The sequence below is a fragment of the Nipponia nippon genome, unplaced genomic scaffold (assembly GCF_047370975.1).
Source record: "Nipponia nippon isolate SJK-2023a ecotype South Korea unplaced genomic scaffold, ASM4737097v1 scaffold_4, whole genome shotgun sequence".
Taxonomy (NCBI): domain Eukaryota; kingdom Metazoa; phylum Chordata; class Aves; order Pelecaniformes; family Threskiornithidae; genus Nipponia; species Nipponia nippon.
The window spans coordinates 25,086,816-25,113,239 of NW_028262358.1; the positions used below are offsets into that span (position 1 = coordinate 25,086,816).

Sequence of the window (26,424 nt, forward strand, 5' to 3'; positions counted from 1 at the left end):
TTTGGAAAGAAGATGCAGTTCTTTGTTTAGTTAATTGTTATCTCTTTCTCATCTGTGGTTTCTGCCACAGTGATCTATTCTGGCCTAGGCAAGATTATATCCTTTTGCAAATGTTTTTGCAGAATTCTTGCCTGTGCTGGAGAGGACTTGAACATGTCTTGCAGAAAAAGACATTAGTTCTCACACGGATTGAAATCATTACCAGTCAAAGCATTCATTTTCCCAAAGGCATCCACGACACCTTTTGTAGTTTAGACATTTATTTACAATATAATTGTCAGTTATGCGATGCCTTTGTGCTGCACAGGCTTCTAGGTTTATTGTAGTCCCTCGCCAATATTTTGGGAACCTAGGTGTGTGGATACCTGTTCATCTGAGTTTGTAACTGCAGTTTTCTTCAGCAAATAGCTCCTAAATGAGACTGTCTTATGTGCACTTACCTCATGTGCATGGGAGCAAGAATCCTAGGTCTGTTTGTACATTGTGTGTAGACATTTTCTTAAAAAATTCTGTTAGTGTTATACAGAACTGTCAAGTTACTGCACATGCATAGAAGGACAAATGTGATATCTTATTTGGAAATACTTAGTCACACAATTAGAAGGTATTATTTCATCATTCATGTGTAAGATAGTGGATTTGAACTTCTGCTTGCACTCTCAACAATGGCATTTCCTGCTTTTTGAATACATATTTGTGCAATTTAATATTTGCTTTAGCTTCCTGTAGAATAGTTTCCCTTCTCTTTAAGGGAACTGTTATGCTGTGTGCTATAAACCAGCTTTGGAACATTCTGTTCGTTTGAGTAATGACTTCTAGAAAGATGGGAAAGGTCAGTGCACAGAAGGGTAGGAAGGTCACAAACGTTCTGAAGAACTTCAGACAAAAGTAACAACAGATAAATGTAGAACAGTGCTTCTTGTGGCTTTTTGCCACATGCAGAGGGGCATGGTATTACCTGAGAGGCAGGTATTTTTTAAAATTGATCTCTCTTGCTATTAATTCTAAGGATTTTTTTTTTTCTTTGAACCTAATATTGGTAACCCTTCAGAATTAGCACTGATAACTGGTTTCTCTAGTCGCCCTTTCCTCTGTCCATGGATGGTTTTGCTGTGAGCAGGGGAATGTGATATGGCCAAACACAGACATTCAAAAATCCTGTTTAAAAAAAGACCACCCCCATGCACAAACAAACAAACCAGAACATTGTTTCTAAACATGAAATGTTAACAGTCTCATGCATTAAATTTAATTTATTTTCTCTTCATTTCTGAAATTCTTCGTATGCACAAGTCATTTCTAAGGCTTTCCCTACAGTCATGAGGAACAAGGTTTTCACCCCATCACATGTATTTCACATCTGGGGCTTTGAGGATGCATGATAAACCCACAGTAATTAGATAGAAATGTGGGAGTTACAAGCCCTGTGTGATTCAGTTTTGATGGTTATAGTAGATTAAAACAAGAGGGGAAGTTCTCACCATGCCAGCAGCAGAGGGCTATGCTTATCCAAACCAGGCAAGAAAGGATCCCTCTTGTAGCTGCACTCTCTTCAGTGGAGGGACTATTGTGTACTCGTTTTTTCCCAACTAATTTCTCTTGTTCTGATCTCAACTCTTAACCAAGGAATTGTCAATGGATTGAGAATTTTGACTGCAGTTGTTGTTTGGGTAAAGGCATCCAAGGCACGTGCTCTTCCATCACAGAAAAATGTTTCTCCTGGGTGTCCATGAAAGCTCTGCCTGAGCTATTCTAGTTCTACATGTGGGTAATTCTGTGTATAAAATAAATCCTTTGGAGTCAGGTAAATTTGCCAAATGCTATCTTTTCCGCTTACATTCCAAAACAGCCTGTAACTCTACTGTAACGCAGGTAACTTAAGTTGTATTTGTTTCCTTGAGAGGATTTTTTTCTCTTTTAATGTATATTTGACTCATGGATTGTTTACACCCATGGTGTCACTATTGCTGTCGACGGCAAAAAGTGTAAAAAAACAACAACAACAACAAAAAAACAAAAACCAAAAAAAACACCCAAAAAACCGCCACAAACCAAACAACAAACAAACCCCCCCAAAACCAACCAAACAAAAAACCCAACCAAAAACAAACCCCAAAACAACCCCCCAAACCAACTAAATGTATTCCTGGGTTTGAGTGCAGTGCCATTTATCACAGCTGTTTTGGATGAATTTACTTGAATGTAAGTGGTAATCACATGGCAATAAAATTTACCTTTCTGTTCAGTAGCTTTCCAGTGACTCAGCACAGTTTTGAACAAGTCTTGCAAAGATCCACAAAGACAGAGTTTTCAGAGAAAGATATTTTATTTCTCTTGGGATGAAAGAATGGCACTGCTATAGCTTTTTAGTTGAGATGATAAACTCTCAAAAGGCTATTGTTAGATAATTTTTAATACTGTGCTACTTTATAAATAAGAAAAAAAAATCATTATATCTTTCCTTTGATGTCAAAGTGCTTAGAAAGGAAGGTATCAGTTGTTATTCCTGTCTTCCAGATGGAGAAATTGAGGCATTGGGTGGTTTGTGTGTTTAAGTCGCACAGCATGGCGGGGATTAAAATCCAGCAATTGGATGTGTACCCATGTTACAACTCCTTAATGCCACACAAAAGCTTGGAGTGGCTGACAGAGACTCTCAAAGTTCCAAATGTGGTTGAAGATGAGGAAGACTCTGTTGTAGGGGACATTCAGGAGATGGCACTTAGGACAGAAGATGCCTGTCAGAGGCAAGCTGAGGGAATAGAGTAGTTAAAGAAATTGAAATAAATGCTGAGTCATCCTTCAGATGTATTAGTAATAATTAGCCTGTTAGAGGGTCTAGTGCCAACTGATGACCAGGGTACAAAGGGAACACTTGGAAAGCTGAGAAGCTGAAGAAATAGAGGTCATTCCCCAGCCAGAACCCTCTTCAGGACAGGGCAAAGGGAAGGAAATCAGCAGAGGATCTGTCTGAAACTGAAGTGACTACGGGTGGAGTTTTAGAGAAAAATCAGCACTAACCAACTGAGTTTTCACCCAAAGCTCAAAGAAAATGGAAAAAGAAAATTGCTGAAATACTAAAAATAACGTGCGACTCTCACTGTCACTCTAACTTAATCTTCCTTGGTATCTGAGGACTGGAATTTGGTGAATGTGTTGCCAACCTTTACGAAAGGTTCCAGGAGGATCCAGGGAACTAAACTTGCCTGTCAGATTATAAACCTAAATGGGAATTAGGATAAAGGAACTATGAATCACAGGTACCTAGATAAATTCAGTCTACTTGAAAAGAGTCAGCATGGCTTTCATAAAATGAAATTCAGGCTTACAGATGCATCTGGAGTTCTTTGAAAGGGTTGACGGAAGTATGGATCAGAGAGATTCAGTAGATGTAGTTTATGGAGACTTCTAAAGAGATTTCCATAAACTCCCTCGCCAAAGATCTTTGAAGAAACTGAACAGTTACGAACAGATAAAATGCATATGTATGCATAAAGGCTTGATTAAACGGTAGAAGAGTGAGTAGGAGTAAATGATGAATTCTCTTAGATGGGGCAGGTCATCCAGTGGAGTTCCACAGGAGCCTGTGCTGGGACCTGCACAGCTCAACATTTTCAGAAATGATGTGGTAAGAGGGTGAGTAGTGTAGTGAGGAAGCTGATGATGGTACAAAATTACTCAGGACAGTGAGGAGAAGGACAGCTTAAGAAGATTTGCAGGAAGATTTTATATTAAAAAGAAATTAAAATGGCAAATAAAATTCAGTGCAGGTAAACACAAGGTAATGCATATATGGAAAATCAATCCTCGCATCATATGTGAAATGTTGGGTTTGAGTTTACCATTACTGCTCAGGAAGGAGATTTGGGGGTTATGGTAGATCGTTGCATTGCATCAGAATTAATGCTTGGCAGTCATCAAAAATGCAAACCAAATTTCTGGAATTATTAGGAAAGGGACAGTAAATATCAAGACCCCACTGTATCAACCCATGGCTTGACCACACCTTGAAAACTCTGTGTAGTTATGGTCCCTTTATCTTAAACTACTGAAAAACCCACAGTTTTCCAAGAAAAACTGGGTGACAGGAATGATCAAGGATGTAAAATAACTACCAAAAAAAAAAAAAGATGACTGGGTAAGCTGGGACTCCTTATCTTGAAAAAGAAACAACATAGCAAAGGATAAAATGATGTGGCATGGAGAAGATGGATAGGTGTTCATTCTTCCAATTCAAGAATGAAGGGCTGTCAAGTAGAGTTATGGGGAACAGAGTCAAAAGAAAAGGAACTGTTTTCTTCTGCTAAGTGGCGATAGCCCTATGGAACTTGCCACCAAAAGTTACTGCAGATGCTGGTACTGTGGATGAGAAACTAGTCAAATACTTGAGAGAAAGATCTATGGAAGGCTACCACCTAAAGGAATCGTGTCAAGCTTGTGTGACTCACGAGCTGAAAATAGTCGGAGTGTGGGAAAGCACCCAGAGGAAGCATACTTGCTGTGTTCTTATTCTTCCTTGGACAGCTGCTTTTGATCACTGCTGTAGAAAGAAAACTGGGCTGGGTGAACCTTTGGTCTGAACTGGTAGAGCCGTTTAGTTGGGAATGCAGGCAGCTACGTGACATATGCTAACCTGAGGAGCTGAACGATACCCGAGCTGGCTTTAAATGAGCTACCTCAGATGCCAGTAGCAGCCTGTCCTCTGGCTGCACGGAGAGCTCATCCTCTCGGTGGCATCAATTAGCCTGTGCTGTTTCTTGCTGTCATCACTGGGATGTTCCCAGTACTAAGCTAGCTTATAGAAAAGTATTGCCATACTAAGCTACTATTTGCTGTGTGGGCATACCTACTGTTTAAGTGGGCATGGTGGTGCACCAATTATTTTGGCAGAGTCTACAAACATGAAGTCGCTAAATTCTCAAAAGCGGGGGAAAAAAGGATTCTAGCTTCAACTCTCAGTTGGTTTCCATTTTCTATTTATTCATTTCACAGGTCTAATACCTTTTTTGAGTGACAGCTCTAGTACACTTAGCTTTGGGGTTGAAAATCATTAGGTTCATGCATCACTGTCAGCAACAGTAAAGCTATGCAACCAGAACTGATGCTGTATCAAGAATAGACTCCAGTGTATTCTCTTTTAACTGTGATGGCTCTGAAGATCTAATAGCACTGAAAAATTAGTAAATAACTATTTTTATCACTAAAGTCAGGAGTTCTGACTCAGAGTGTCCACTAAGGAAATGAACTTTGAGTAACAGGATTTTTTAAAAATATTGTCACTCTTTATCTTAACTACACTTTAAAAAGGAATGATGTCTATTATAGAAATAAAAATATTATATTGATGTCATTACAAACTAATGAAGAATGTTACTAAGTACTTATGTAAGTTAATATTATTGCACATTTTAATGATGTGATTCTCGGGGTCTCCAGTTGGGGGCACTGGGCAAACATAGAAACATGGCAATGGCCAACATGAATGAGGCTTGTACCTAGTCCAGTACTCTGCTGGGCGGGGGGGGCACCACAGGAAAAATGGATGTGAGATACAGTTGTCATTCTGGATTTAGGCATTTTTTAAGATTTCGTTTTCAAAACTCTTTTGCTACTAGCAAACAATTGTACTGTTTTATTTTCATTACCCATAAATCACCCAGTTTCTCTTGCAAAACTAAGAATCTGTGATTTATTTGTTTTTAAAACCATCCCCTTAATCAATAACTTCATTCTAATGGACCCAGGTAGAAAAGTTATTGTTAATATAAATTTGTTACCATTCAGTTTCATTAAACTCTTCCAGCCTAGCATAAATCATTGGCTCTACCTACCTTCAGTATTGCTATTTATTCATTTACATCAACGGAAGAGCTAGACAAAAGTCAAAGATGCTCCCTATTAATGTACAGTGTAAAGACCAGCATGCTTTAAGGTCTGCACGGGCCTGTACACACATAGATTTAGCATCTAAAACAAGACCTAAGGAGAAGATACAACGTATTATTTTGTTCAAGGAATATCAATTATGCTATTAGGAATATGTCAGAGAGACCAATGGTGGTTTCATGGTTTCAACTCATACCATTTAAAGAAAATATAAAATACCAGTTCAGGAATTCATAGCCCTAATTTTGTCAATAAGGTTTTCTAAAACAGGCCAGGTAGATGACTTATAAATTTACCAAATTAAAAGTGAATCGGGTATTCAAAAGTAAAATTTGATAGCAGCTATAGGAGAATGCGTGAAAGGGTGACTATACATATTGGGACTGCACATCTGTACATGGATGTACTGATAAGGAAAGTAAGCATTCAACATTGCCAGGCTCATAGTAGCCTAGATCTTTCCTCCAGCTGATATTTTTAACTAGATTTTGCAACACTGCAATGGATTTCCTGGTCCCTGGAGCTCCTGGCCTCCTATCTGACCTCTGTGTTACAAGTTTTGGCTTCAGTCCTTTGCAAGCGGTCATAAGTTTTCATCCACATCACCGGCTGTCAAAACACAGAGACTTCTGTCTGGGTGTAGATACTTAAGTTTTGGAAAGGCAGGATAGAACATTTTGTTCGTCTTTCCTCATGCTTCTCCGCACACACAGAAACACACAAACACACACAGAAACAAACCAAAGCCCTAATCATGCTATACTTCTTTGGTATCTTCCGTGTAACCATAGAAAGCAATCTATAAATATTAAAGCTTCACAGCAGCAAAAGCATTAAACCCATTAGGTAATCAGAAAGCTGAAATAACTATCAGCTGGATGGCTGCAAGGTTAGGAAAGGTTCAGGAGTTCTAATTTCCAGTCCTTTTAATCTAAACCCTAGGCCACAAATAAGAAATTAGCCTGGAATTAATGATCAACCTTGAAATAACAAAACTTGACAAGCACTGAAGAGTACCAATTTCGCTTTATAAGACACTTATTGTTGCAAAGCTCTAAAATGTGTTTGCTTTTTAATATCTCGGTGGTGTTTTAAGAAAATGAAGTTGCTCCTGGACCTTGAAACTTAGAATGAATTAAATGACACATGAATAAATATATATTAATTCTTTTTTATTAAAGTATCAAAACAAACTTGAGAATAGAAAACAAACTGCTTTTAATGCATTTTAAAGGTTCTCCTGAATAAAGTATACTTTAAGAAAACTCATGCAACATACTGCTCTTGTCTAGCTGTTTAAACTTTTTTTTTTTTTTTTTTTTTTTTCCTGGGCACAGTCAAATGAACTTGTGTACCATCATTTCTAGAGTAGCGTGCAGGAGCACGCATGCACACATGCACATACAAGCAGTAGAAAGCAGCTATGACTGCACGTATAAAGAAATAAAAATAGATTATCTTCTGACAATAGTAGTGGTACCATATTAACATTTGGCATGCTAAGTAAATAACATCAAGCAACAAAAGCATGACGCCTGCGTCACCAGTGATTACGGTTAAAAGCAACCATACAAATTCCCTACAGGAGACACATGAATTCTGTCATTATATTCTAGTCTCTGTGGTAACCCTTTATAACAGTAGAGGAAGCAAAAAGTTTTGTCTGCTGGTACTGGATGCGCAAAAGGCAAAGCCAAGGTGTAGGATACTGGAATGATGCCTTGGTTTTGTATTTCCACATTACAGAAGTCAAATACCAATGAACGTAGCTTGACAAGTTTATTGTAACACACTTCATGTATATCCATTCTCTGATAAACAGCTGGCCCACTTCCCTGTGGAACTTGCCCTCTGAGCCAGGGAAGTTGCAGCAGAGGCTCCGAACTCTGCCTACCGGACACATGCTGAAGTCAATGGAAGCTCCTTCCACCACACAGAAAGACAATGGATTCTCAGGACAGAATCGGACCTGCTATGTCATCTTTGTAACACATTCACTTTTCAGATACATGAAGTACATATCTTTAAAATGTGATATAGGACATTACAATATATCCAGCTCTTAGGAAAATGTACTAAGAAGTTCTGTTGCAGAATATAATGATCATATAAGGATCAGGTATGATATCTGATAGACTCATCTGGGACTTGTAGGGTAAGAAGCTTATGGCTGAGGTATCTTTAATTTTAGCCTTTAGAACAAAAACACAATTTCAACACTGCATAACTGGTGTAAAATATTATGTACTGTAAGCTCCATTCTTATTGTCTGCTTCACTGAAATTGTGACATTGAGCAGCTAGACACCACTGATGGAGGTACAGAATTTTGGAAGGTATAATATCCCCACTCAATCGTTAAAGATACTCAGTGCCTCATCTGTGGAAAAGATGAAGGATAAGTGTTTTCAATAGTGGTGTCTCAAATACAACTGGTGAAGTTTAGGAATATATAATATTAAACACCAAGAGATAAAAGTAAAAAGACAGCGCAACACTTGTGTTTTCAGTTTTATCTTGCTTGCAGTATTTATTAACTTTACTCATTACGATATTAGTGATAAATAAGGATAATATTTTCTTTTACAAAAAATTGTAAGGATATATTTTATAGGATTAAACAATCTGAGAATTTCACAGAAACATCAGAATTTAAACACTCGTAGCTCCAACTGTTTTGTCCAGCAGCTCTTCTACCAGTTCAAAAACATCTATGGTTAGTATTAATAAAAAATAAAAACAATTATTCACTACATCAAAACTCTTGCCTCCTTTAGACTCTAAGTAACACTTTTGATTGACTGTAGTTGCCACCCAAATGTAAAATAAAAGTAGCTGCAATCATAATTTTTCCCTCTGAATCACCTGGCGAAATCCTGACCAGGATGGAAAAAGCTTTGTCAAGCTCTTATGCTTGTAAGAGCTATCTGCATAAGCAGACCCACTGATGTCCATGGAACCTCTTCTGTGAGTGAGGGTTAATAGCATGAATTAAGGCTTGTAGGATGAGATCCTAGATGACTCTTTTTTTTTAAACTATTCATGAGCCTGGGATTCAGTCCTGCAGTTCTTTACTCAGGCAAAACCTGTATCAATATCCCTCCATAGTTAGTTTCCTCTTTCCAGTGGGTCCAATTCACCAAGTGGTGGTACCAGCTGCTCCTCAGCAATTCAAGGAAAAATTGTAGTCCCCAAAGGATGGTAGGTGGGGTTCCAGCTCATAAAATACAAACTTAGCTACATGGACATTTTGCAAGAAACACTTCTTTGTCACACCTACTAGGCTTTTCAAATTCAGTCTCTGAGATGAGTCATTGAAAAAACCCACACAAGTGTTGTGAAAAAAATGACAAAGCTTAGTTGGAACTAAAGGCTTTTGTGTGTTTGTGTATGTGTGTGTTAGGTTAGAATGCAATGTTCTGTATCAGTACATTCTGCCAGAAACTTTCCTCCTGGAAACTTCAAAACTTTTTAAAAATACTCTCAGTCTGCTTTCCCTACCAGCAACAAGGAAAAGGAGTGTCCATCCAGCACGGCTGTCTGTACCATGTGCATCATCGGAAGTCATAGTGTTCTAGCACAAACGTCGTGAGTGCAGATACTGTGTACTAGCAGAGAGCTAAAACTTCTGAAGCTGTTGTCTGTAGCTCCTAGGAACAGCAAGTATGACAGGTGCAAAACCTATATTTGAGGCAGAAGACTCTTCAATTTGATTGAGACCAGATCTTCCAAGGGGAAGAATCGCTGTCAAGCCAAAATGATTCTTTCTGCTTAAGAAAGCAATCTGCCCTTCCTAAAGGCTCTTGACTAATAGAATCCTACACATTATGTCAGATCCTCCATGGATTCTGGTAGTTGTTAAAAACACTATAAATATTTCCATGTTTGCCATATCACTTAACCTTGTAACGTGCCTTCTTTGATTTGTTGAATAAAAAGATTCCTTTCATCTTCAGGTGTCCTTCCGTTTTGTGCCCGAACTATACAAGTGGGCCTGTGAAGATTTAGCATGTATATCAAATGCTGCTTCTCATTCTTTAGCTCTTCAATCTGGGCTTTTAATTCGGCATTGATAGTTTCCAGCTTTTCTGATTCCTAGTCACAAAGAACAGACACAACTATTAGACTGAGTAGTTAACTGCAATGTTTATCTCATAGTTTCAGTCTTTTATTGGTGGGAAAGATGTGGCTAGCAGAGAAAGAAATTGCATGTTCTTAGTGTCCTGTAATGATGAAACTATACATCTCCCAGTCGGTAACAGTCTGAAAACCAGATTGACAGTTACCTTCTTTGGCCTTTAGAGAAGTGTAACGGAAGTTGAAAAGCCGAATTCAGACTTGTATCCACTTACAATGACAGGTATCCAAAGCATTATTGCAATCTTCTGCAAAATTATTCTGAACTTTTTGGGTCAAAAATTGACCCTGAATTATCTGCGCTTCTTATTAACTCCCTGGAACATCATGTCACATATCTGTAAACCCATGTTAAGCTAATAAAGTAAGGACATAGCTTTTTTTTTTTCCCCTCCCACCCCTGAATATAGGAACAAAGACAGGCCTGATGCTGCTGTAATATAGTTTTATATCATGGCAGAGCAGATGAAGACACTACTGGAGTCTTAGGACTGGGGTCTTAGGTCTTAGGGTCTTGTCGGTGTTTGTAGGCTCTTGGTCTCCACAACGGCTATTACATGAAATGCAATTTTACTACTTTTTGTGTTCGATGTCCACATTCAAATTCATATTATCCCCATAGATAAGATGGGTCACTGAAACAGTAATCTCTTTTCACTCCTACCATGCTTTCACTTTTTTCCAGCTTTAACTAGGTTTGATTTAATATATAGCATGTTCATTTTTTTGTAACTAATGTTTTGACAGGTTTACAGAGTTTTGAGTGACAACTTTCTGTACTTCCTACTATGACAGTGCCCCTGTGCTGTCCGTTCAGACCCTAGCAGGATGACAGATTAGGGACATTTCAAGCCAGTCACTTACTTTCTGCAAACATTCTGTTTTTTCCTTCTTTTTGTTTCGACACTTTGCAGCAGCGATTTTGTTCCTTTCCCTTCTTCGCTTTTTCCTTTCATCCTCTTCAGGAGAAAACTATCCCATAAAAACAGATACACACAGTCTGTAAGATGTCATAAATACTCAACCTGCATTTTGATAACTTCTGCATTTTTAAAAGCAGCATGGATAGTGTTGTCAGTGCTCACATCATGAATTACGTAAGGGTGCGATTCTGACCTTGCTTGCCATACAGTAAAATGGTAGTAACTCCATTAGAATTGTCAATAAAAACCTGACTGGAGTTTGGATGGATGTAATCCATGTGATGGCTCATTTTAAATCAATGGTACTCGAAAAAACTTGCCAAGCGTCTCCCCAGGCTGCCTCCCACACCTCCATCTCTCCTCCCTTTCCCGAGGAGGAAAAGGAGCGAGGGGCATGGGGAGCAGAGCCGGGGATGGGGCATGAACAAGGCAGCGAGAGTGCAGCCAACTAAAGGCAGTGCCGTAAAGGGGATATTAACACACTCCTTCAAGCTTTGTTTTGTTTCCTGTGGAGGCTCAGACCAAGGTGTAGCTGTTTCCCTAACTTAATCTGTTTCTCTGCTTCATAAGAGAAATGTTTTTCACAGAGACTATTATCTTAAAGTAAAAACCTAGTGTAGACATAGCATGGCCGTATCTACCTCAGTGTAGCCCACGTGGGTCCTACTGCACTGTCCTCACTGAAGCAAAGCTGCAGTGACTTATTCCAAGTTCAGCCAAAAGTAGGCAGGAAAACCAGATTAGTGCTTGCTCTAATCACTGTAAAACATTGGCCTTAGTCCATAATCAAAAATATCCAGCTATATGTCTCAAAGGAAATGAGAAATACCAAGGGGTTTCGCAGAAGCACGTAACAGAAAGCCAAGCAACAGGCTTAAAAGGATCAAATGTGGCGGAGAGAGTTGTCTGTAGTTGATACAATTACTGGTCTTGTGGTGAAACTTTATTAGAGAATTAATCATTCACACTGAAATGCTATTTAGAGAGTCATACCTCTGTTTTCATGATTGATGTTTCAATTGGCCTTTCAGAAACTGTCACCGTGTCCAATGTAGAAGACATCCTGTGGGACTGACGCTTATTCTGAATGGCGAACCTCAGTTCCTCTTTCACCAGTGGGGTTAAATTTGTGAAATCATCAAACCCCAGTGACCCTGCAGGGGACAAAGTGGGAACAATTGCGGAGGCGCTGACTTCTAATGCAGATACCTGGCCTGAGTGTTGGACCATCATTTTGCTGAAAGGTAAAAAGAGATAATAATAATAGTCTTTCAACAACATTAGAAAGGCAAATAGTATCTCCTAGAGGTATATTTTATAATGTGAAATAATACTGTATTTCTTGCCTTGCTTCAGTCCCCGTTCCCCGTCTACCCCAGTCTCTCACTAGAGTCAAGCAGTTAAGAATTTGGTCACTAGGAAAAACTTCTACTTCAGGTCAACTTCAAGTTGGTATTTAGAAATAATAATAGTGTTAGCGCATCACACAATCTCTAGATCTTTCTGAAACTTAATATGGAAAAAAATTGTGTATATGTAGGTATACTTCAAAGTTTTAAACTGGTAATGTGTGGCAAATGGGAACTGAGTAAATAGGAAGAGAAAGAGAATAAGGAACAAAAAATCAGAAAGCAAAGAAATATTATTATTTAAAGCACAGAAGGAGTTTAAGAGTATCTCCATCCTCAGAGCTATACCACCACAAAATTTCAGCTTCAAATGGACAGAGCATACCTTGATCTCAACTACCTTTAGGCAAAGCTCAAAGAGTTCTACTAGGAGCTGAAGTCTGCTAACCAAGACAGAACCTGTCACCAAATTAGCATGCTCAGTTTTACACAGAGTTGCAGATCTGGCTATAAACTCCTGAAAAACAATTCACAATAACAGCCAGCACAAAGGTAAAAGTCTGTACACACTCTGGGGCTTCAAAGACTGAGTTGGAGAGATTGAGTCATGAAAAACGTGCAGCCGTTCATTTCATTCCTTTGCTCTTGTAAAATCTGAAACTGTCCTCATTCGGCCTCAACAAGAGGTCTGAAATTCTTAAATATTTATGGTCAGATCTCCTGCTGATATAAAACAGTGTGACTGAAGAGACTTCAGGGGAATTATGCAAATGGACACCCATGGAGGAACCTCATTTATAGTAGTTTTCCTCAGAAAATGAATCTACCCGACAGTGCTCTCTACTTTCCTCTTTTTAGTCATTCTTATTATTTTTTTAGCCAGTTTTGGAGGGAGAGAGGCCTCCTCTGTGCTTTGTGAAAAGTGGTGACGCCACTGAGGGAAAAAGAGGCAAAACTCATCAGTCAGCCATCCAGTCAACACTGTGGGCAACCTAGCTAGCCAATGCAGAGAGCTCTGCACAACACAAACCATCTCTTACCCAGAAGAGGTGAGATGAGAGGTCTGGAAGAAAGCTGAGTGTTTTTTGTGGGTGGCCCAAAGGACAAAATGTGCAAAACCACAGGAAAACAGATTGTATTACTTCCCTTATTCATAAAGTGACTTGTGTTAAATTGGATTTACCATATTGGTTTTCCAGCTTTATTTGGTGTGTAGGTTTGGGTTGTTTTGTTTTTTTTTTTAACAGCTGTAATGGGTAATTACAGTATGTGTTACCTACTCTTGATTAGAACTGTAATAATTATAGCAAAGTCAATTGTAATTAACTTAGTGCAGGTAAGCAAACAGTTGCCTCGGGGCAGCAGTGTGGGTAAGCTAAATTTCCACATGGTCAACCCAGAATTGCATAGTTCCCTGTATGCTACTTCTGTAACCCAGCAAGAAACGTTTGGGGTCATGTGCCTTGACAAGAAGATAGATTTTGCTCAGAGATATCTAAAAATACACTGTAAATCCACACCGGTGCAAATGAGAGTAGAATCTGGTTCATGGCTAAGGGAGGCAAATACAAAAATGTGAGGACAGCGAATGGCCAGTTGGTAGAAAATGGCCATGTCCAGCTGCAGAGACTTCCTCACTTCTTCCTCACCCAGTCACCACAGAAGAGCTGAAGATTTCTAAGAGTCTGGGGGTGAACTCCTGAACCCAGTGAAATCAAAAGGACTTTTTCTGTTGACCTCAATGGGGCTAGGATTTCACCCGTAGTTATTAAAGATGAGGAAATTATTTGGAACAACTTGTTATTCAGAAAGACCTTGGGAAATTTATGTAATTCTCTTCAGAAAGCCCCTGCTCATGAGTCACATTTAAAGTACTGATACGGTTTAATCCTATAATCTCAGAAAGCTAGCAGTTACTCTTTTCCAACAAGGCAGAAACAGCCCTATAATTTCCATCTAAAGTCCTCCCAGCATTATTTATCATTTATCAACATTGAACCATTCAACTCATTTAAACAGGCTAATTCCAGATGACACTGAACCCCTCATTGCTAGCAGAAATTTTAGCTATTTTCACTGAATATCAGTCTCCTTGGCTCCCAGTGATGGCTTCATTCAACAAAGTTAATTCCGTATAATTCAGTCAAGCCAGGAGTCTTAAATTAACAGTAAAACAGTTTCTCCAGCCTACAAAATAATTAATTGGGCTAATAATTTTCCAGCACTGGTGGTTTATTCAATTATTTTTCAGTTTAGGTGAACTTTTAATTAAGGTCAGCAGCAGCACCCGAGGAAACCAAGAATGTTTGTGTCTTAGTAACGTGTCTGAGACAAATTGTGTTAATTGTGGATTTCTATGAGTTAGTGCTAGGTGTACCACGAGCACCAACAAAACCTTACTATAATGTCCTCAGGTAATCTCATCCATCTGTCATTAGTGTAAAAAAAAAAATAAAAAAAATTAAAAAAGGAATGGGACTGTGCCCACAGGGAGGGGAAGCACAGAGGGGGAAGTGTCCTTGACTGTAGAAACTTGCTGCTCTCCTGCCTGACCAGCTCACTGACCTTCCAGACATCCTGAAAGGCATCTCTATTTATTCAGACTTTAGGGAAGGGAGGGCCTAGCAGGGGGCTGAGACTCGTGTAAGGATTTCTGCCGTGAGCCGAGTCCCATTTTGCAGAGCTGTTTGCCACTGATTTGCTTTCCTGGGGCTCTTTCTTGGGGCAGAGCTTCTGGACAGTGCCTAGGAGGGCAGGCTTCCAGTCTACCACTGAGATTCTTAGGAGCCACCGTGAAACAAATAAAAATCATCAGCCTTTTGTCAAACGTACTCAGTAAGCTGAATAGATTCCCTTTTCATAACAACAAGGTAGATGCTGAAGAACAAATCTGCTTTTAGAAATGTTTTACAGGAATGAAAATTAAAATTTGCTATTGAAAAAAATGCAACAGGTTGCCCTTCCTTTTTCCCCAATTTTTGTACAAGTTGTACCTCTGTCTCTAAGCCATCAAGAGCACTATCTCATTTTCTCTGGGTTTGCAAAGGCTGGGGAAACAGTAGGAATAAGAATATCAAGCTTTAAAGTGTGATTGCATCTGGGCCTTTCTGACACAACCTCTGTTGACTTTGTTAGGCCGTGCGCATGGATCTCGGCTCCAGGCTGGTTTGAGCCCTTCTGAAGTTACTGGCATTGAAGGTGCTGAACATTCCACAGACCTGACTGGAAAGGCACAGCTTGTTCCCCGTGTGAGTTAATGCTTCATTACTTTATCCTTAGTTTCGGAATTCTCCAAAGAGAACAGCTTTTCTGTTAATGGTACCCTCCCAATTCAGGTAGATTCAAGCTTTTTGTTTGTTCTTTTGCTGATGATTCTTTCCACCTACAGTGAACTTTTACATCTCATCTGACAGTATTTTAGTTTCAGGACATACCTCCTAGCTGTGCATTTCTATTATTTAAGGGTATTCCCGTTTGATATTAACATTAAAAAGTACTGCTTTCAGTTTTTTCTCTTTCGCTTAGTTGCAGATGGCTGACTGTGCTTCTTGGTTTTATTTCTTCACATGAATTCCTTTTCCTCTGGTGCTGATGCAATAAACCCCGATAACCATTGAGGTTAATCTTAAACAGCATTAAGAGCAATTACAGTTCACAACCTCTGTGCACGCTGGTTGACCTTACGCTTTCTGACATCCCACATCATTCCCAAACCATTTTCTGCTGCCTTCCAGGGCTTCTCAAAAGCTCTTACCAGGAGGAAAATTGATTTCCAACAGGAAACTCGTTCTCTGAAACGAGTTTGCTGTTGTGTCACGCCTGACTTGATTAGGCAACAGTTTAGCAACTGATCTTCTTCATGTCAAGACAGGGGGACAGAAAGAAAAGTGAATGTCCCTGGCTCACACCGAGAGTTCCCGCTCATTTTATGGATGTGTAATGGATGTATAGATATACGCGGCAGCGGGGGGTTACTCGCGGCCTGGCCGGTTCGGCTGCAGCTCCTCAGCCCCTGCCCCTGTCCGTGCCCACCCTCCGGGGTCGCGGTGCCGCCGCCGGCTGCCTCCGGCGCCCGGCCGCGCTCCCGCATCCCCGCCGGTCCCGGGGCCGCTGCCGTCCCCCCGCCGCGGCCGCCACCGCGCGGTGCCGAGCGGCGCTGCCGGCCCGCGGGGAGCCGGGGCTCGGCGGGCTCCCTCCCGGCCCTCGCATCTGGCGGCAGCGCGGGCAGGGGGTTCCCCCAGATGCGAGCGGCGGGAGGCAGCCGGCGGCGGGCGGGCTCGGGGCTCGGCGGGGCCGGCGGCTTTCCCGGGGCTGACGGGAGGCGGCGGCACCGCCGCACCCGACTCGGCTCCGGCGGCGAAACTTTTCCTCTCCGCGGCCCGCGGACCCCCCACCCCCGGCGGGCATCTCTCCGTGGCGGGACAACCTCCCACGGAGCTCAAGCCCCCGACCCACCGATACGGAGAGTCTCCTCGTCTCCCGCTTCCACCTACCTTCCTCCCCCTGCTGCTGGTTTCCCGGCCGGAGGGAAGGGGCTCAGCACCCACCCGGCAGCGCTGCCTTTCCCTCTCCTCCGGGAGAGCAGCTCTCGCCGCTCCCCGCTCCTCTGCCTCTCGCCTGGGTTGCATCACCCCCCTTATATAGCCGAGCGGGTAGTGCTGGTATTTACTCTGGCGGCGAGTCCCGGGCTGATGTCATGCTATTAATAGCCTCCCAGAAAGAGAGGGAGGAGGGAAGAGGAGCCCGTGGCGGTGATGCAAGGCTTTCCCCGCCGGCACGGCTCGGCGCGGCGCGGCACGGCGCGGTTCCGCGCCGTGCCGCGCCGCGCCGAGCCGTGCCGGGCGGCATCGCAGGTTCCCCCGCCTCGGAGCATCCCTCGGTACCCGGACAGACCCCTCCCGTCCCTCCTCTCCCTCCTTCTCTCCCCCTTTATTTATTTTTTTTTTTTAAAATCGAGCCTCCGGGGGTTTCTTTCTCCGGGCCGTTTTGCCGTGGAGAATAAATCAAAGTCCCTCTCACAACAAAAACAAGAAAAAAATAAGTGGAGATTGTGTAGTTTTCGAAAGGACTGAAAAATGTGATCTTATTCTACAGGAAAAAATTTGTTTAACGCTCCTCCTCTTCTCACCCCCCCCCTCCCCCCCGCCCCGTGCTGCTTTAGATGACAGCTAAAAGTTCATTTTACATGAAGAGGAAGGCTTCAGGTGTTACTCTGAGGAGGAAAGACCCGTTTAATGAAATGATAGAAAGCCAAAAATAATGCGGTTGTTTTTTTTTTTTTTTTAACTTTTCTTAAAACAGAACAGCACATGATTTCCTTACGATTTCAGGGAAAACCAGGAGTCCCTATAGGAGAAAGGGAAATATGCTGGTGGCTGTGGTGAAGGGGTTTTTGTTTAGTTCTTTTTTTGTTTCCATAGCTTCCTGGTTTGCCTTCTAACAGCCCCCAAAGTGCTAGAAAATAAGATGTGGCAAAAAAGCATTTACCCAGGAGAGATGCAGAAGGCTTACAGAGAGATGCAGTGTTATCCAGTTTGATAATATTCCCTATACAATACATACAAACTTGTCATTAAGGCAGTCTTCAAGTCTCTGTACAAAGCGTGGAAATATCAGGACATTTCAAGCTTGTGGATGTTCTAACTAAACCAATATATTCAGTCATATATAAAATGTATACCTTCACATATAAAATGTATACCCTGACCAAGCGCTCCAACTGGTTAATTAATTTCATAATGTTCAGTGTGGCTCTATTTTGCTAATAGGTAACATGTCTCAAGTGGTATATTATGGGATGTATTACTTGCTTGGAGCATTTTATCATGGATATCGATTTCTAATACCAGTTTGAAAGTTCCTCTGTATCTTCCCACTGCATGCGTGTGGCTGCCCGGGTGTATATGTATACACATAAATGTACACATTGGCCACACAGACAGGAGTAGTAATCTTAGCTTTTTAAACACCCCAGTGCTAGCATGCTCCTTTGCAAACTTAACACTCCTGCTTTACATTTAATTGTCTGCTTTTGAAAAAAAAAAAAAATAAAAATTCTGGTGGGGAAGGGAAGGAGCCTGGAGTAGTGATGTTGGCTTTCCTCCCGTGGAAGGTGCAGTTGCTCCCTGTTCTTCTCAAACAACGAAGTGCACTTCGCAGAGGGCAGGAGGGAGCTCCTCTGACCTACCTGGCCGCTCTCCGTCTACAAGCTGCAGGCTTTTCTTGCTGTAGGCTCACACACTCACCTATAGATAAATCATTCTCAGCTCTTTCAAAATGCGTTTATTGCCTTATCTTTATAAATCTAGGTAAATCAATGTCAAGTATAATGCCAGGCAAAAACTTTGCTCTTCAGAAGGGTCTAGAGCAAGCTTTGCATTTCAGCTCGGCGCAGCCTGTGAAGTTCTTTTTACTTCAGAGGCATAATTTTATAATTCATGCTGTGTTCAAGAACAGCTGGCATCGTTTTTCTCTAGCCTAGAAGAAAAAAAAAAATCCCTCTCAAGCAGAGGCCAAGTGTGGAAAATTTCTTCCCAAAAGATAATTGGTTGGAAAGTTTGGAGCATGAAGTTATTGTGGAAACGTGTTAGCAACATCAGTTTTAGTGGCCATGACCAGGTGCCTGCTGTAATTCTGACAGAGGTTTAGCAACTGCCCATTCTTATTTAGCTAGCTGTACGAGAAGTGGGAATTTATTTAGAGAATTTTCAGTCAAGCAGAGCAATGTCGCAGAATAATGAAGGGGGGAAAAAAGCAGCTCCCTCATTCAATGTGAGTAGAAGTACCTTGGAAATCCAAGTGTTGCTATCCTGTTGTTTAAGGGTCACTGACATCTATTCAAGAATCACAACACTTCACCAAGTAGGCAGATGATTATTTTGTTTTGAAATCGTACTATCTTATACAAAACTAAAGCCAAGAAATTTGTTTGCTATACAGTACTGCTTCACCACTGCTGGTACCATTATTGCCCATGAGCTACAGCCGGTACTAAAAACTGACAGCAAACCAGTTGTGTGCATTCTTGAACTACTCCTGAAGTGAGCCAGCTCCTCCCTGCAAAGCAAACAGAGAGACGGTTCCTGTGCGCATTTAAGATTAGGCCACTGAAACATGTACTGGCTTGAAATTCTTCAGTGAAAAAAGAAAATGAAACCACGGTGAAAAATAAACCCAGTTCCACTGTGTCACGTAGGTTTTATCCTGCTCCCCTTTAAAACCAAAGCTAACCTGATCACAGTAAAGACGTAGGGTCACACTCCAGTTAAAAAAAAAAAAAATTAATTAATAATTAAGACTATCGGGAAGTTAAAGTAAAACCCAGTACAGCCACCAGATGCTCTGATGTTCTTTGCCAGTTTCATTTTCCATCTCATAAAATACCTTTCATTTGCCTCTCTCTGAACATTTACCAATCCTTTTCCATTTCATTTCTCTCTTTTGTCACAAACTTCAGGGAACAGTCCCCCTGAAACAGCAGTCATTTCACAAAGGTCACATTCATGTTCATTATTTCTGTTTTCCCTTAAGTCAGGTACAGCAGCTCATCACCAGAAGACCGATATGCATTGGGTCTCTCTCTTCAGAGACGTTAGGCTGAATACCACCCCGCAGCGTGGTCCTTGCAGCTCTCCATAAGTCTCCAGTGTAAAGAATTCTTTCCTTTACCTTTTCCTGACCAAATCCTGCCTCTGCATCCCTTGACACTACTTCATACGCTGTGGGTATTTGATTAAAACTAAAAGATGGCTGTCTCCTTGCTAAACAGAGCTATAGACATCATTACGCAGAGCAACAGACTCACATTCTTACAGCAAAAGCTTTCTGCTGTCTCCTGTCTTAACATTTATGCAACTGTAGGGCATCAGTCAGAGTAACACAATTAAAATCCCCGTGTCCCATCCAGATCCTATGTTGGTTTATGGTCATGCAGTTCCATTAAACTTATTTGGTCTGGTGAAAACATAATGAGATATAAATAAATAAAATGTGTAGTGATATCTTGAGTGAAACCTGTCTCTCTGTGTGCTTTGCAGTTTTAATTGTATTAAGTTTTGAAATTACTGTAACCCTGATGGGTCCAATTTTTCCCTGCATGGTACATGTACGAGAAAGACGTTTCCAGAACTCACAGTTATCATGTTGTAAAATCAACACAGAATCAGTTTTTTTGACTCTGCCCAAAAAAGTATTCTCTATTCCTGTGATGGGAATTAACCTTCACCATGATTTTTGCTATGCGGTACATTCAGGTCTGAAGCTATGTGGTAAAACTCCCCTGTTCCCCAAAACATGCACTAGTTTTGAGAGGATTTTCCCATCGGACTGGACTAACAGCAGAGTTGAAACTTGGGACTATTTTTCCCAAGGTTTAGATTGCTACTGCTTGAACGATGGGAGTAATCTGCAGTAGAAGCAGCGTCAGCCATCCCCACCCAGCCCAGGGCTTTTCAGCTGCCGTCTGGGCACCCCTTTGGCATCCGTGCGCTACTTCCAAGAGTTTCTCCAAAAAGTGACTAAAAAAACCCCCAAGCCTACAGTAGTGAGGATCAAATTCACTCTGGAAGGTTTGGATCTCTATGGGGGTAAAAGGTCCAAAAATTGAAGGGAGTTAAAACCCATGGAGTTAGAGGACAGACTCTCACAGAGGCTATACGGCAAACCCTGCTACCGTCTTACATTTAATGCCACTCAAGTGGATAAGTATAAGTCTTGTGGAGGGAAATAAGTGCTCTATTTTAACTTCTTTTATTCTTTAACTCTGAAGAAGAAATTAATTTGCTCCTTGCTTTTCTCTCCTCAGCTTACCTTTCTTTCCTTGCTGCCTGTTTCCATCAATATCCCTCTAAATCCATTTATTCTCCATTTATTATCTCCTTTTGGACATTCCATTTCCTACTCTCTTTTGCTTTGTTTCAGTGATAGCCACCTTTCCCATTTCTTTAAAACAGTGGCTTCTCCTTTTCTTTTGCCACTTCCCTGTTTCTCCTCCTCTCAGTTCTCTCTTTTCCTTCCCTGTATCCCTGGATTCCGTCATCCCCCTTTCTGTTCCCTTTTTCCAGCAATTTTTCTCCCATTGGTCCTTCTGCTCCTGCCCCAGCAGCTTCCTAAGCTTAAATGAGTCATTTTAATTTTCTCTTTCGCTTTCTGTCATTTTACTTTTTGTTTCTCCGCTAATAAGATGGAGGCACCGATAACAAAATTACCCATGGGCGCAACAAGATGTACATTTCAGGACCAGATTCCGGTGCCCAAAATTACCATGAACTTTAACGGAACTTTGCTAAATTAAATGTTCCACAAGGTTGTCAGTCATTATTATATACAGTGCTTTGGGAGTGCAGAGTGGGGGGGGGGCGAGTTATGCAGACCTCCCTTCTCTCTAGCTGAGAGACAGCCCTGACGCTGGCCCCGTCAAGTATATCTTTAGTTCCCTCTTGCTGAAGCCTTTCAAGTTTGTGCTTTTTTTTATCAGGTGGACTTTGTGCACTGGCATAGGAGCTGGCTAAGCACAATAGCCTGTAATTGCAATTTCTGATCTCTTTGGGTACATCCAGATAGTAACCAACAAGGAAGAGAGATCCCACCTGTGGAAGAATCACATCTTAAACTAGACTGAATAAAGCAAACTCACTGGTTCCACTGAACAAGCAAAATGATAGGCCAGATATATTAACTGCTCTCCAGGCAAGTGTAAATTATATCTTCCCTATGGTGCCTTTATAGTCCCATCCATTTAATGGCAAGAAAAGCTCTGACTTCACAGATCCTCCCCTTCATCTTCCCCTCCCCATCCTTTCCACCTTATAAAAGCATGCCAGATTTCATCTGAGAGCAGTTAGGGTTTCATATCGAACTTCATCAATGGCTTTATGTGTAAAAAAAAAAAGATCATCGATTGAAGTAAGTACTAACACCTGATCCAACTGTTACTGAAGTCAATGGAAAGATTCCCATTGACTTCAATGAGCGATAAATTTAGCCCCCAGGGACTACAAAAAATCAGCGTTTAGTCACACTGGTTCTCGGCGCACAAAACTCTCCTCTTGAAATCACTTGAAAGAAATGCTTAGAAATTATTCGCTGACGGTGTATGTTTCCCTTAGGTGGACTAATGTAATTATGGTTTGTATTCTCATAGTCTTCCAGGTAAACACAGCGGGTGAGAGAATATGTCTATTTTTACTGTGCTAGGTTACAAATATTTTGGATACATTATGGAATCATCATGCTGCTACACACAAATACACACACACACACAAACATATACCCCCTATAAAAACTACCTGTTCCCATTGATTGCCCTTGGAACTGTGCATATATAAAGAATACTCTGGGACTTAATATCATTAATGATACTTTACACAGCTCTTCTCATCTGCCTGTTAAATATGTAAATTACAATTTGCCGTAATAATTACAAATGGGCATTTCTAATTATTAAACATTGATTTCTACATAAATACCATTTCAAATAAAACCAATGTATGACACAGATTTGCAATCTACAGCAGATTCAAAACCAAGGCTGCCATTGCAGCTTTCGCTCTGCTTATCGTTCGTCCTCTCACCTACTTCACATGTGCCTTGCCATGAAAGGAACGCATGAATGATCTTAACTTTCAGCCTCTTACCTTTCCTGGTTAATTTTCTTGGTTTTAACTGTACAGTGACTTGCCTAGATAATAAGAACAAAGTGTAAGTAAAATGAAACCAATAGAGCTGCACACAGTTTTAAAATTAGACTGCCTTAATTGCAATCACAGAAGCATTCCCTGAGCCCAAATCCTGACCGCTTCATGGGCACGGGAGGCTGCCGACGAGGCCACCTCAGCAATGGGGGAAGACGCAGGGTGTCACTGCGCCCACCTGGGGTTCCCAAGTGATGTCAATCCAGTGGGGAATGCCACCCACTCTGGGGTAGGGTCCGTCTTCTGTCCTGTGACTCTTTGAAGCAAAATGGTTACAGAGAGAGACAAGCAGACTGCAGGACGCCCCTTGTCCAGGGCATGTCCTCACCACAAGGCTGTAAAGTCAGGCACCATCTGGTTTACTGTCTAACTGGCTCATAACTTCATGATAGGACAGCTTGAGTAGGCGAAGTCTAGAGTAAGATTCCCCAAACAGCACGGCTGATCAGTTCGTGGCTAGATCGTTTCTCTTCAGAAAGAGGGGACAGGAGTTTCATCCCTCTCAGCCAGAGGTGAGAACCCAACTCAGGCCTTTCTCTCCAGACCAAGTGCTCTTGCTGATAGGGTTTTATTAAAGACCAGCTCAATCCCTAGTCCAAGTTTAGAAGGGAAGTTTGGGGGCCATGAATGCCCCAATCACAGTGATGCTTAACTTTGCATTGCAGGTTAGATGGTAAGTGGGAGAGATGGGGACATTCATTTTCACCGTGGCCAGCCTCCTTCTGTGGGGCTGGGCTTTAGTCCTTCTACACTGGAAATACTTATTCATGAGGCAGATGAGGGCAGTGCTGCTCACTGGCCTGGGAGTCAGGAAATAAGAGGGCTCCCTTATTCACCGTCTTTGTGATTTCTGATAACTTGATGGTCTTCCTTTGGTTCTGTTTCCCAGTCTGTTGAAATGGACAACAGTATTTTACATTCTAGGGTGAAGTAGCTGAGATTCCCAAATGGAAATCACTGATAAGGCTGGTGTATTTTATTTTTATGTCTAATTTTAATTAGCAGTCTGATGGGCCATCAGACCTGGGCTTTTTATTGCTGGATGCTCTCTAGATGCATTATTATCTATTCTTGCTATTCAATGTGTGTGTCGCAGTAGTATTTAGCAGCCCCAGTAAGGATTCGGGGTGTTTTTTTCTTATTTGCAAGAGTTTTATATTGAGTTCTAAAAAGAATGACAGTCTTTCAACTGTCAAATAGAAGCCCAGATTCAGCACAGCAATTAAATACATGGCTGAATTGGCCCTGTCCAAAAGCCTTGCCTAACTTAAGACTTGCCATTAATGAAGATCTAAAATAGCCTCTATAAATATTATAACTTATTCCTGTGGAATTATATTTCTTCTAACATATTTGGGACGAGAGCACCTGACAAGGTAGAATATTGTGGTCTCTTGTCAGGGTCCTTATTTTGGCAGTTTTCTTATATGTATGGGCTGATCAATTAATTCATTACAGGCCTTTGAAGTACAGTAATCACTGTTATTTTTCTAAAACAACAAAGGTTTAGAACTTGAGTAGATGCTGAATTATTAAAATAAACAAAAACCTAAGAACTTTAAAGAGACCTGGAGCACAAAAGCAAAGATTGACATAGAGAACAAAAGCAGAGTGGTTTGTCCACCTCTTAACACTAAAGTCTGCATTAACAGTGGATGTTAGAGGAGTGTCTAGTTAGTAAAAAATAAGTTATGCTATATCTTATAACCATCCCTAAGGTAAATTGTCTTTTTATTCTTCTTCTTCACTCTAATTCTAATGTTTGGAATCTATCAAATCATTTAAGCCTACATTTTCAGAAAGTTATTTAGAAGTAAACATTTCCTGCACTGACCTAGGAATGCCCAGGATTAATATCTGGCTGTTTGCACACACCATCCCACATGCCCGTGCATTTGAGGCCATAGGCTTTGCTGGCTGAAGCGTTCTTGGAAGCCTTCTACTCTGAAGTGAGTCTCCCCGCAGCAGCAGGAATACCTAATGTGTGTCGTGTATATGCAATGATGACTGGTAAGAAAAGCATTTTCTGGGAGTTTAACGATCAGTTGGAAGAGTTTTCATCCCTGTATCTCTGCTCAGCTTGGCATTTACTGACAGGAAAGCCTTTCCCATCAGGCATTTTTACTGTTATACTTCATGAAAATGTAAAACATAAAGAAGAAAAAAGGATCAGCTCTGCTTTACTAGTAAAAATTAAACTCCAAATGCAGCAAATGAGAAATAGTAGTAAAAGTAGAAATAGGACTGGACCCAAGGCCCTGGGGATGGCAGGGGCCAGAACTGGGATGTAGGAGAGCTGTTGTATATAAAGAGATTTCGCAAGCTAAAGAAAAAGAGGAGAGTAGCAAGAAACTTCATCGGGGCAGCTGCAGGACAAAAAGACTTTTTGGTTGGTTGGTTCTGATCAGTTTTGAATGAATTGCTATTTTTTATTAATGGGTTATTTTGTCCCACGTTCTACAGAACCATCTCAGGCTCTTTACAGCATATAAGCAAATGTAAGAGTAAGGCAGACTTAGAAATATGATGGACTTACTAAACTACTCTAAAGAAACAAGATGAAATGGATGATTTTCCAAGTTAGGTATCCTTCTAAACTAGCGAGTTTATACTTTATAACTTCCCTATATTTTTTTGGCACTGCTTCCTGGGACTATTCAAATCATAATTTGTACAAGCATATGTTAAGATCTTGCTTATGCTACAGCTTCAAGGACCAGGAAAATCAGAGAAAATCCTGCTGACCAGAGGGGATCAGCGAGGTGAAGCAGAACATTGGTTAGTGCATGAGAGGGCACTTTGGTGGTTGTTTCTAGTGACAGCAAGCTGTCCTGTGAAAGCAATTTCTAACAGGTACAGATGGAGCTAGTTAGAGTAGGCACTTTCTTATTGTCAGGACTTACCAAGACATTTAAGAACCAATGTGGGAGTTTCTCCTCAGATACCACTCCTGTCAAGTTCAGTGCAAGGTCAGCCCCAATTAATTTTGAAGGGCTGTACCCATAATGAGAGAGGACTGCTTTTCCAGAATTGCTGATTATAATTTCAAGTGTCTGCTTGCTTTTGCCGATAAATATTGAAGGATTTTTAGTGGTATTTCACACATGAACATACACACTACTTTAAAACTGTAAGGACCTAGTTAACCAAAGACACTATTCTCCCCTTATATACCAAAAAGAGACTGTGATACACAATCAGCCATCAGTCAGAGTGAGAGAGAAAGTAAAGATATAAAAATAAAATACTCCTGTAAAGGGCTCTTAGGAGTATTCAGCAGATTTCACCGTGACTTCACAGTGTTCTGTACAGGAATTCAATACTGTATTGCTCCACATTAAGGGAGGGATTTAGCATTTTAAGGGCTCAGTTTCCCATAAGGGGAAAGTGTAGTTCAAGTCTATTTAAAATTAACATTTTTTCCCATAAATGAAAGTTG

General features: G+C 41.0%; 1 protein-coding gene across 1 annotated transcript; it reads right to left on the reverse strand.

Moving 5' to 3' along the window:
- Positions 1 to 7,037: 7,037 nt before the first annotated feature.
- ATF3 (activating transcription factor 3) lies at positions 7,038 to 16,940 on the reverse strand. Its single transcript, XM_087776339.1, has 4 exons — positions 16,788 to 16,940; positions 11,939 to 12,182; positions 10,887 to 10,994; positions 7,038 to 9,980 (listed from the first exon to the last, which is right to left on the reverse strand). The coding sequence occupies exons 2-4, from the start codon at positions 12,176 to 12,178 to the stop codon at positions 9,783 to 9,785; spliced, it is 546 nt and encodes a 181-aa protein (XP_087632465.1). The 5' UTR covers positions 12,179 to 12,182; positions 16,788 to 16,940; the 3' UTR covers positions 7,038 to 9,782.
- Between the last annotated feature and the right edge of the window lie 9,484 nt (positions 16,941 to 26,424).

Coding starts and splice junctions, on each gene's coding strand:
- ATF3 (XM_087776339.1), bottom strand. CDS start 12,178: ATGATGGTCCAACACTCAGGCCAGGTATCTGCATTAGAAGTCAGCGCC. Junction 10,995..11,938: donor CATCAATCATGAAAACAGAG/GTATGACTCTCT, acceptor TTTATGGGATAG/TTTTCTCCTGAAGAGGATGA. Junction 9,981..10,886: donor AAACAGAATGTTTGCAGAAA/GTAAGTGACTGG, acceptor CTTTGTGACTAG/GAATCAGAAAAGCTGGAAAC.